The 12,237-nt window shown below is 41.1% G+C and overlaps 1 protein-coding gene across 1 annotated transcript; it reads left to right on the top strand.

Moving 5' to 3' along the window:
- Positions 1 to 7,913: 7,913 nt before the first annotated feature.
- On the top strand, positions 7,914 to 10,599 carry LOC308404220 (phospholipase A and acyltransferase 3-like; the record flags this gene model as incomplete). Its single annotated transcript, XM_080894151.1, has 6 exons — positions 7,914 to 7,922; positions 8,799 to 8,869; positions 9,264 to 9,280; positions 9,395 to 9,503; positions 9,676 to 9,929; positions 10,501 to 10,599. Exons 2-6 carry the CDS (start codon positions 8,848 to 8,850, stop codon positions 10,597 to 10,599), a joined length of 501 nt encoding a protein of 166 aa, XP_080750277.1. The 5' UTR covers positions 7,914 to 7,922; positions 8,799 to 8,847.
- Between the last annotated feature and the right edge of the window lie 1,638 nt (positions 10,600 to 12,237).

The following is a 12,237-nucleotide window of genomic DNA, read 5'->3' as shown; positions in this document are numbered from 1 at the left end:
CAGTAATAATTAAAAAATCATTTTTTTTAGGTGAAATAATTAAAAGTGAGCATCAGCAGTTTCAATGAAAACGAACATTTTAGATTTAATTATGTTTCATTATTTTAAATGTGTTGTAAAGGGAAGCTTACGTGTATTGTTTCAAGTACATTTTGTTTTTCTCTATAAACCTGTTAGAGCCGAATACCGCCCCCTGGTGGACACAGCTGCACATTGCAGTTGGTTTTGTTTGAAGTCTCATGACCTTTCGTTCAGCAATCAGCTGATATATTTTCCGTCACCTGACAGAGAGATTACATGCTTGAATTTTACTTCTGACTTTACTTTCTGCAAAATGATCCAAAAACAGGAAGTTAACTAATGACCTATAATAAACATGCATTAGAAGTCTGTCATAGGAGATCATGTGACATTTAGAATAAACAAAATTCATTTCACAACATTAATGACGATGCAGGAAAAGTTATTTTATTGATTTCAAGTCTTTTTGCTGTAAATGAGCTCAAACTGTTGAATGTTTCAGAAATCCACACAAAACTTTTACAGGTCAGTTCCTGAATCTAAGACGCAAAAATATTTTTCTGACCACATGAGACGATTCAGGCTTCATAGGCCGCTTTGTTTTCACCTGCAGAGGAACGAGAACCGTGGTGAGCATCAGGAGGAGGAAGAACCACTTCAACCAAAACAGATTCAAATATTTGTGCTGCTGTTTAAAATGACTGCTGCCTTGGTGCAGGTGTAGGACACCTGCAGGTACCTGGTCCTTTGAGGCATATTCAGCAAACAGGATGTGACAGACATCTGCTTCCCACAGCTGCACAAAGAGTTCAGTTTGATGATCTGATCTGTGATCAGATTTATGTTCAGTTGAAATGATTGACACGTCTCTCTGTGACTACACTACCCATGATTCTTAGCTGCTCTTAGCTGCATGATTCTTGTGCTGTGCATTAAGAGGGCAATGAGATATTTGAATCATAACTGAGGGGAAAGAGGAATTTTCATATTTCCTGTTTTATTTGGGGACTCATGATGTTTTCCAGAAAGGTGGAGCTGTGTGGAGCTGCCGACCACAAGTGGAGGATGGGGCTGTGGATTTAGTGACATGTTTGTAAGTGCTGCATTTCCACAGTGGAGCAGTCTCATAGCATCGCCTCCAGTTACCACACCTGCTGCTGCACATACACACAAATAATGGTTTGGCCCCATTAACTGCTATTCATTGAGGACTGTCTCATTAGCGCCCCCTAGATGAACTGCAGCCAATTTCGTATGAATATTATTGACTGAAGGAAGTGTCCATAAATCAGAGTGAACAATCTGACTGTTATAAATGTAAACATCTCAAATTTCGAACGTGATTTAAAGTTCAGTGAGGGATGTTTGTTAGGTTGTCGTTTACTCTGCCCCTCAGAGGATTTAATGACTTCAAGTAAAATAATCATCTATAAGTCTAATACTCGGAGAGAGCTCCATCAGTCATGTGACATCATCTACAACAAACACAAGGGCTCTCTGGAGACGACAGAATAAAGTTTCCTTACAGATCCTCCTCCACCTGAGACCAGGGGAGGGCAGCAGGTGCTGGGTCTGTCGCTAACACATCTGCAGAACAAGTGTGACAAAGCAGGACAGAGTTTCATTTCTTAATAATTTGTTGCAATTTAATTTCTTTACTTCAGCTTAGATACAGTAAACTAACAGTAGGGATTAATATGAATTAATGAATATTCGCCTCCGTCAGTGCGCCCAGGGCGGCTGTGGCTGCAATGTAGCTGCCATCACCAGTGTGTGAATGGGTGGATGAATGTGTGGATGACTGGATGTGTAAAGTGCTATACAAATACAGGCCATTTACTAGTTACCAATATTTCTGTTAGTTATGTCACATTTGTTGGTCACATATGCTCCACAGGCATCACTTAAAGGACTGCACTGATCATCAAGTCAAGAGAATGCAGGGTTATTTATAAAGTATGAAGTTCCCTTTGTCACCTTAGCTCGTGGCTAAGATGGAGGTGATTTATAACGTCTTATTGTCCTGAGACTAAAACACACATTTCCAACCCTGTTATGATGTCTGGCATTACACTTTCTTTAACTGTCCGATTCTGGGCAACCTCATCCCACTGTAGTGTTCCCAGTCAGAATTCACCAGTTTTAGTAGCATAACAAACTTTGATCACCAAATTCAGTTCAGTGGGTCTTTCAGGGGGTTGTTCAGCCCCATTAACTCATTACATCACTTCCTATAAATGATGTAAGAAGGTTGAGTAAAACACTCAAAATCCAATGAAAGAGGTGATCATCACTTTTATATGTTCAAGTGCATCGTGTGCAGGATTTCATAGAAGAGTCGTACCTTCAGCATAATAATATTTCAGAGATGCAGAGTACATTCATCCAGACTTACTGTCATTTTCTTCGTACTTTGTGCCTCTCAGCCGCCTGACAAAGTCTCTCCCTCAGAGCTGTGGTGGAGGCTGTCAGGACGTGAGGGCAAGAAGGGCCAATAATCCAGTGCTGAAGTTTTACAAGTTCATTTGATTTCATCATTTGATTCATGTTGATCATCTGAACAGGTTTAGATCTCGATCAGGCGAAGCAATGAATTGATTTAAAATAAGTGTTTTCATACCACAGTCCCACAAATACTCAACACACTGATGTTACCCTGTGGTTGACATAATACAGCTGTTGGTGCAACATATAAAAGACAAATTTAGGTTCAAACAAAACAGCAAGATTTGATTTACTGTGGTGAAACTGATGTAATTCCACGCTACACCAGAAGGTGACACTGTGTGTTTGTGTCGGCACTAACCTTCTGAGCTTTGGTAGAAGGATTGAAAAAACAAGAGGTACCAGAACACAATCTGATGCATGGCCCTGTTCTACCTGCTAGCCAAGACCAAAGCAACAAAGGCTGAACAACTCATTCTTTAGAGATAATGGAGGTAAACATACACTCAATACTTACATTTGTTATGATGAAGACACTCGTAGACAAACACGTCTGGAAACTCCTCAAATATCAAGCAGAACATTTTTTATCTGGCACATCTGAAGGTGACCAGATTTATACTGTGAAAGCAAAAATACTTGGAGTGATGCCTGCTATGCAGTTTTCCTCTCCATTAAAGCTTAGATAGATATAAATAGATAAGATAGATTAGATCGATACTTTATTGATCCAACACGTGAGAAATTCAAAAGTTAGAGCAACATAAGGGTCACAGAGAAAAACTAAAAAAGCTTAAATTTTAATTCAAAAGCCATTAAATTTCCTTTAGTCTATTTCTGTGAGTGGAAAACATTAAATGATAAAGACTCTGCATCTCAAGCTTATCTCATAATCGTTGCTGTATTTTTATTTCATTATACTCATAAACTGCTGATGCACACTGAGCCTGTCATAACTGCTCATAAATGTCTTGATTTGATGACGTTAGTCTCTGTCGTCAGGTGTCTTCCTCTCCCCCGACACACCCTTTGTCCCTGTTTGCATTCACTCAGCTCTCGTTGGTTACTGTCAGGACTGTGCTTTTGTTCACTGGAGGCAAAAATGATGCAACATTAGTTTCTGGTGAGAACATTTAAGATAAATGTGAGCAAATACTGAATAATAACACTGTACAATAAAATGTGATGTACTTCTTAATTACATACGCTCATGTGTTGGTATAGTTTAATTCAAAGTGGTTTTAAAATGTAGTTTGACCCTAATGTAACATTTATGGTGTTATCAGGGCTTTTCTTGATGATCCAGGTCTGGGAATAAAAAAATCTGAACACTACGATGGATCAGCACTCATCTTTGCAGAACTGCTGTAATTCAGCCACACTGCTGGGGTTTCTAACTCGGGCAGCATCTCAGTCTGATTTAAGTCTGGATCTCAACTCGGCCACTCCAAAAGCTTCATGGTTTTTTTTTTTTTTTTTGTTTATATATTTATTTATTATTTATTTATTTTTTTAGCCAATCAGAGTTGGGGAATTTTGTTTTGGATCGTTCTCCTGCTGCATAACCCAATTGGTCTTGAGTTTCAGGGCATGAATTGATGGGTGGACATCCTCCCATCTGCTGTCTGGGGGCGTTCTAGATGTCATTTATCTGTCTAAAGTCCATAGAAACCAGAACATGAACCAGCTTCCATTTAGAGGCAGAATATTTGGAAGCTGACTATGATCCCAGAGTTGATCCTTGAGATGACAAACTGCCTGGAGAGGCAGCTGATTGTGACTTTATTATATATTTTCACAAAGTATTCCATCCATCTATCCATCGCCACGTCACAGCAGCAGCCTAAGCAGAGAAGCCCAGACCTCCCTAGCAAATCAAATGAACAGCAGGAAGTACATACACAGAACAGCAACACATAGTAAAAGCAAAGCCCTGGGGTGCACAGCCTTAAGCACAGAGAAGAGAGCCACACAGAGAGGGACAGAAAGAAGGAGGGGTGTCCTCTGGTCCCTGAATTTATAGGGACCAGTAACCCTGCCCCGTGCTGCTGGGTAACTTTCCTCTTGTCCTCCAGCCAAAGACAGCAGGTGCACGTCTGTGTCTGCGTGCGCCTGTTTTTCCGTGTCTATATGTCAGCTTGGGTCTTAGACTCCGCCTCCCTGGGAACATCTCAGGCTCTCCGAGGTATAGAGGTCTATCTCCCCTCACCACACTCCCTGCCGGTGGCTGATGCCCTCAGACGTTGGTGTGTTGGTGGTTCTTGGTGTCTGGGCGCTCACGTATGTACCGACTCACTCCTGGTGGTCGATTGGCGGGGCCTGGATCCTGTGGCCCAGCTGGGCCCCTTCTGGGGGGTGGGGTGCCCTGCGGCCTCTAGGCCCGGTCCTATCTGGCACAGCTGGCTGCCGGCAGAGCCCGCGGGCACGCCACTGTAACCCCCCTCTGGCCTCTGCTCCGTAGCTGCTGGGTGACCTCTCACTTGGGGCTCTCCTCAGCTCTCCCCAGGAGGGTGGCACGGTTGCCCCCCCGGTGGTCCTCCTTTGGTCCTCATATTCTGTGGCCTGGATCTCCTCCATACCTGCTTCATGCCCTGGGGGACGGGGCTGTGGCCCCCCACACTCCCTAGCAGATCATTACATGGAGAAACCTTTTGAATACAAGCGTGCTGATCCACACAGGTGTGCACAGACACAAGCTACACCTTTCATGGCTGCTGCCTCAAAGCACATTGTGCGCTGTTGATCTTGCGTGCTGCACAATAAAATGTAATATTGAGTATCTACTGTTACCTACTGTGAGCTAGTTTATTGTGATGGTGCTGTTTTTATTATGTTGCTCTTTCTTATTTGTTTCTCTTTTTTTTCCTCCCCCCTTTCTCACCGTCTCTTCTCCCCTCCTCTATTTTTCTTTCTCTCTTTCTTTCATTCTTTCCCCCTGTCCTGTCCCACAGTCATGTCTGTCCTGTCTTTAAAAAACGAAAATAAAATAAATTCATAATTATAATAAAGGTCAATCAAATGGACCAACATGGGAGGGCCATGATGATCCACTTGGTAAAATAAATCCACTTGGCATCTTTCTTGGCCTTCAGACAACAATTCTGATGGCTAAAGATCCAAACGGGACAAAAAACCCAAACAAAACAAAAAGACAGCAGGTGCAGGGTTAGATAAAGGTCCTGGCCCGGGGCCAGTCAGGACTGTGGCTACCCTTTGCTTTGCCTTATCACAATAGGTCACGACACGGTCAAACATCGCACATTACCAAATTATTGTCTTACAACAAGCATTCAGCCAGTGGTCTAATCTTATACTATACATGTGAATAATACTTGACCTAACTACATAGGTTACATGCTTGTCTGTGTATACATGGTTACTTAAGGTGATTTTATTGTCACGTGTTACCGGAGCTGGAGAGTAAGTTATTCAGGAAAACGCTTCCTGGCATTAACAACCCTGTTACTGTAAAACCTTAATAAACAGTAGTGAGGGCAAAACGTCCTGTGCTTAAGAGTTACAGCATATACAGTAAAGTATATGTGTTCAGTGCAGATAGATATATAGTTATATAGATACACTTGTCACCCAAAACTCCACCACAGGATTGTATGGATTTTGGTGTAAAATGAACATTTTATTGTACAGGTTTTTTTTTTAAATTATTTTGATTTATTTTTAGCATTGTTTGCTTATTCCTGCATTCCTCCTCTGGCAAGAAGCTGAATCTGTTTGGACCTGTTTAGTCTGTTTGTGCTGGGTTTCTGATTCTTGCTCCCCCCTTGTATTTAAAGAACCTCCTAGTAGGACATTTTGGTGCACCAGCTTTAGTGTGTACAAACATATGAGGATTGCCAGAGTGTTTTCAAAATTGTGGTTCATAACACATACTCCCGTATATATATTAGATAGTAAACTGTTACACAGCGTCCAAAAGTAGCAAATATAATAATATCTTCATATTAGATCATCTACTGGAATCAGGTGGTAATTATAAACACTGGCAATTAGATCCTCAATTTCTCACCAGGAAAACATTCTGCAAATACTTAGAAGAACAGATCAAGTTGTTTTTTTCAGATATGACCAAGACGATTTATCAGCTCTTTTATTGTGGTAGACATTTAAAGTGTATGTGAGAGGCTGTCCTTTCAGTCGTCTGAGAAAAAAACGTAATAATGCGAAACATATACAGTTGGAGGTTCAAATACCAAAGTTGGACTCTGCCAAACAACCATCAGTACACACAGTAAAATATTGACTCTGAAGTACAAACTCAATAAATTGCTCTCAGATAAAATTTCCAGGGCCTGTTAAGCAAAGCTTGAATTTGGTGATAAGCTGCATAAATTACTGGCCAGGCATCTAAGAAAGAGAGAAAGTGGTCGGGGTCAGAATCAGGTCAGACTCAGGGTTGTTGATTAACTCTCATAAGGATATTGAGTCACTTCTAGCACTGCACTTCATTCTTCCTTCTTTTCCCTTTCAGTGGGTTCTCGTCACTCATGGAAAACTGGAAGTGAAACTATTCTTACTGTGTTTTTTTCCCCCACTTGGGTGCTGTGATCTGCTGTGTGATCACCTGCTTTTACAGCGACTCTGACACCTTCCAGAAATAAAGCGTGCGGAGCAGATTGTGTATCCAGTTTCATTTTTCCTTTTCAAAACCAAAAGCAAATATAGATGCTGGCCCCGCCCACCTGGTGGGTGTCTGGGAGGGGTGCGATCCTAAATCCTGCAACTGTGCATTAGAATAAAGAGGCACACAAGCTTGTTTACAGCTCTGACTGCAGGATTTATGAACAACACAAACTTATCAACCAACTTCCAATGATAAGCAGCATGGCAGATGTTGATACACTGTCACAAAGGGCATGAACAACCTCAGGAACATGACAACTGAAGCACCACAGAGTGAATCTCATGGTTCACAGTCACCATTATAACAATATCTGTTCTTTGGCCACAGTAAACCACTTGTGCAAACATTTGCATCACCAAACACAATAAACTATAGACTCACAGTGAGTAACTAGTAAATAACCATTGATATAAATCCCATCACTGAAACATGGGAAGATTTCTTTAAAGATGAAAATCACCCACAAATGTCCAGCAGTAAAAAGTAAGGAATGTTGGATTAATGTGAGTAGAAATTCACATTAGAAATAAAAAAATAGTGATTGATAAAAGATGTTTTTGTATGTTTTAACAACGTTAACAACGATGCATAACAAAAATAAAGGTTCACTGTGTGGATGATGTGCTGCATGAGTTGCTCATCAGGAAAACATGAGAAACACATTAAGTACACAGGTATGTCTTTCAGTTCGTTCTGCTGCACACTTTTATTTTCACTTTTACACTGACTGTGAGGATGGGCTGGGCCACATGTATATATAGCGCTTCACTCTGAGGACTCACAGCACTTCTCTCTGCAGCACTGACTTCAGCAGGTGAGTGGAAAGAAACTCAGACTTCTCTCTGCACATCACACAAACACAGCTTTATATTTGGTTTTACTTCAGATCAGCAACTTTCAAGTTTCAAGTCAAAGTTATTAGATTTCGCTGCTTAAATATAAAACATTACCAGGAACATGATAACTCATAAAGTTATTATAAAACACAGTAAAAGTGTGTTTGTTTTCAGGAGTTTCAAAGTGATGATAAATGCTTTAGAAAGATTTACATTAAGTCTTAATAAGCTTTTTGATAGTGGACATTAGTGGAGTTCAGGAACAGCCACCAATGTTTCATTCTCCTATAAAATCTGCCGTAAGCTCATCTCCATCTCTGCATGTCACTCCAGCTTCATCAGCTACTCTTCTTCTTATTTTGCTCTCAGTGGTTCCCACAAAACTTTGTTCTGTGGGAGGGAAAACTTTCTTTCCCTGCTTTTAAACTTTAGAATGATTAACTTCCTGTTTCATTCTTGAATGCATCAGTTTTGACTTCAGGATTTCAGCTGGTGAATAAATGAAGCCCACACTGAATTATTTGTCCTTAAATCACAGTGTGATGAAGCAGACATTTGAGATGTTTCCACTGGCAGGGATGCTAATGAAGTGTGTGTAATGAATTAGTCCTCTGCATTTGACCCATTCACTCAGTGAAGCAGTGGGCAGCCACTGAGGTAGCACCCAGGGAGCAGTGAGTAGGGACGGTACCTTGCTCAGAGGTACCTCAGAGTAGCCTTTCAGTGGATTCAAACCCCCAACCTTCCCATCATGGTGCGACCACTCTACGTACTGAGCTATGAAATTGTGTTTTTGTCTGCGAATGTGTGTAAAAGTGTTCCAGTTAAACTCAAAATGTTCTTTGTGTCACCAGGTCCATCAAACAGTTCAGTCCATCGTTTGTTTCTAAGTTCGGAGACATCATGGGATCATCATTGTCGTCTTGTGAGTCTGTAACTGTTTCTTAGTTTTCCAAGGATGTTGTCATTTCTCGTTTGCCACAATTTACTTTCATCATTTCTGAAAAAGACAGAGGAAACTACTTATGGCCAAAATATGGTTCAATTAATCCAATAAAATAAAAAGCAAAGCTTTTCTCTCTTTATGTTATATTTCCACTGTAGTGTCAATACACTATTAGAGCTTATGCCGAGTCAGACTGCACACACAACAGTTTGTTTACAAGTTGACTTCTTCTTTATTGGGATAACACAGAAGTAACACACACACATAACTGGGTGTGGTTCCCCCTACTGGCGATGGCTTGCATAGCACACAATAATTCTTGGTTCGTACATAACACTGTACTAAAATGGTTTTTGTTTTTTTGTTTTTGCAGATGCCGGAGGGGATCAGGTAAGTCAGACCAGTCAGACATGAAGGCTGTGACATGTTACTGAGACTGGTTTTAAAAACAATTTAATTATTTAATTGAGGAATTTAATTTGTTTTCTTTTTTTCTAATCCCAGGATGACAGGGAGCCAGAGCTCGGGGACTTGATTGAGATCTTCCGTGACAACTATAAGCACTGGGCTGTATACGTCGGTGCGGGCTTTGTTGTTCACTTTGTAAATCACTGTGAGTTTCAGTCTAACAGCCCACATTCATTCAGTGTAGTTTTCAGACCACAAACAATATGTTTGTAGACTTGACTGTCACAATGATCCACTTACCAGAAATGAATAGGTTTGCATTCAGTGTAGAAACTCTTTATGAGCCGTTTTTATTTTCCTCTGTTTCGCCCTGAAAGCTGGAGTCTCCAGCGGCGCTTCTGTCCAAGCTGCAAACGGCATTGTGCGGAAGGAGAAGATATGGGATGTGGTGGGAAAAGACGACTGGAAAATCAACAACAGCATGGACAGGCAATACGAGCCACGCCCAGCTAATGCTATTGTGGAGGATGCTAAAGCGTTGGTGGGCAAAGAACTGCGATACGACCTTGTCTCATTTAACTGTGAGCACTTTGTCACAAAGCTGCGGTACGGTGTGGCCGAATCATGGCAGGTGGGTTAAATCGTGTTGCTGCTTTCAGGAAACAGTCTTTATGGAGCTGCTGTGAAAAAATGAGATAAAAAGGCACCGATGTTAGTCTGCTGCTCATGGAAGAAGCAGCTTTACATTATTATTTCATTATTAGGACAAGTAACAAAACCAATAACAATCGTTGCGGTGTGTGATATTCTGTCAACTAAAACCAGATCATACATGACACTGACGGCAATTAGTTATAATATTTAGACACACGAGGGTGAAGCACACAGAGAAATGGATTTACTGCAGTTAGAAGCTGATAACCAGCAGAGCTGTGAGGGGCTGCTGCTCAGATTTCAGCTGTTTTGGAGATTTTGAATTAAAAGGTTTCTGACTGCTGACCAGAATTATTGATGCCATAATAATTTAAAGAAATAAAAATGCCCATAATCATAGTATGACCAACAGCTGACAATGCTCGTGTACGTGTTCATGTGTTTTTACTGATATCTCAGAGTTGTTGAAACTTTCAGTGGTGACTGACGACAATAATCTGCTCATAATGTTCCTGCAGAAAAACTAAAAGACGTTTTTCCTCCTGCAGGTGGAAGAAGCAGCACTCAAACTCGTGGGTGGTGCAGGCGCCATCGCTCTGGCTGCATGTGCCTCTGTGGCACCTAGAAATGGACCTAGCTCATTTTGAATTCACCTGCTGATCCTGATTCCTGCTGTTCATTCATTTTAAACAAATCATTTTGAACAGTCTGGAGCTGCTGTTTTACACAAACACACACACATAGCTGTCAGCTGTTCCTGTTAGGATTGCGCTCTTCTCATCTCCGCTGTTGTTCCCGGGATCTGCTGGAGCCATAACTTGGGAGTCACCGCACCGGGTGCTCCGATCACCACGGGGACCACCGTCACCTCCACCCTCCACATCCTCTCGAGCTCTTCTCTGAGCCCTTGTTACTTCTCCAGCTTCTCGTGTTCCTTCTTCCTGATGTTGCTGTCATTCAGAACCGCTACATTGATCACTACGGCCATCTGCTTCTGCTTGTCTACCAAAAGAAGAAGATGACGAATTAAATAGTTGAAGCGTGTAGAGCATAGGTGTCAAACTCTGGCCCGCGGGCCAAATTTGGCCCGCAGCCTAATTACATTTGGCCCGCGAAGCCATACCAAATGACTATCAGAGCTGGCCTTCTGGTGTTATACAGCTAATGTATATTGTTTAGTATTAAGCTTTGCTTGTTCTATATTCAGTTTTTCAGCAAACTTGTTTGAGTCCATAAGAAAAGATTCATTCTTATATCTGGAGTAAGATTTTTTTTTTCTGTAAATATTAACGTTAGCCCGCGACTTTGTTCCAGTTTTGAATTTTGGCCCACTGTGTATTTGAGTTTGACACCCCTGGTGTAGAATGAAATGCTGTATCGATGTATGATTAAAACATGACTTGTTAGTGTTTTGAGGTCAGTGAGACTAAGTGTCAAAAATCAAGGCTGTAAACAAATGTTTGAACTTAAATCAAAGAGAAATGAGGCTGAGTGCACCACAATAACTGATGATCAGGTACATGATTCCCCAAATGCTTTATCTTAAATTTAAAAGAACTTGTCATCAAAATGTAATATTGACAACATGTCAGAATAGGATACACCTGTGTATAAAAGCTTTCAGTGATTTATGAATAAATACTGTCTGATAATAATTCACTGTTTTTTGTGTGACTATTGAAATACAGAGAAACCGACAAATGATTAACACAGATTTGTTTTCTTCAGATTTTCTATTTGCATAGAAGACAAAGAAGAGAGAAAACACACAGCCAGAGCTGAAGGTCTGTGAGCATCAATATTTCTGCACAGAACTGAGCCATGAGTCCATTTTCCAACAAAGAAATCCAGCGAGAGAGCGATGGCCAGCTAGCAGATGATCTCTGAGACTGAGGAAAAGACAACAAAGTCCAACTGAGGGAAGAACATGAGAAACAGAGGCAACTAGAAAACCACCGGCAGAACAATCAGGCAGCGAGTTGGAGCCAGAGTTTTATTGCTGCATTACTGATTGAAAATGTGGGAAACCTCCATCTCCAAAATAAAAATAAACCAGGAGGAAACCAAAACTCACAAAAGTAGACAAACACACACAGACAGGAGGCAAAATATAGAGGTGTTGTTCAGCACTGGAGGGAGGGCGACCACGGCAGATGACATCACACGCTCTGCACTGCATTTTGTTCTTTTGGAGATGAAATAAATATTTTATAACACAGTGGGTTCATTCTGAGGCAGGAAAAAGCTTTTATTTGTGTACAAACCTTCAGTGACCCGTGAATGAA

The sequence above is a fragment of the Rhamphochromis sp. 'chilingali' genome (assembly GCF_963969265.1).
Source record: "Rhamphochromis sp. 'chilingali' genome assembly, chromosome: 10".
Classification (NCBI taxonomy): domain Eukaryota; kingdom Metazoa; phylum Chordata; class Actinopteri; order Cichliformes; family Cichlidae; genus Rhamphochromis; species Rhamphochromis sp. 'chilingali'.
The sequence above is the reverse complement of the archived record's forward strand: the minus strand, read 5'-3'. Positions and strand labels throughout refer to the sequence as shown.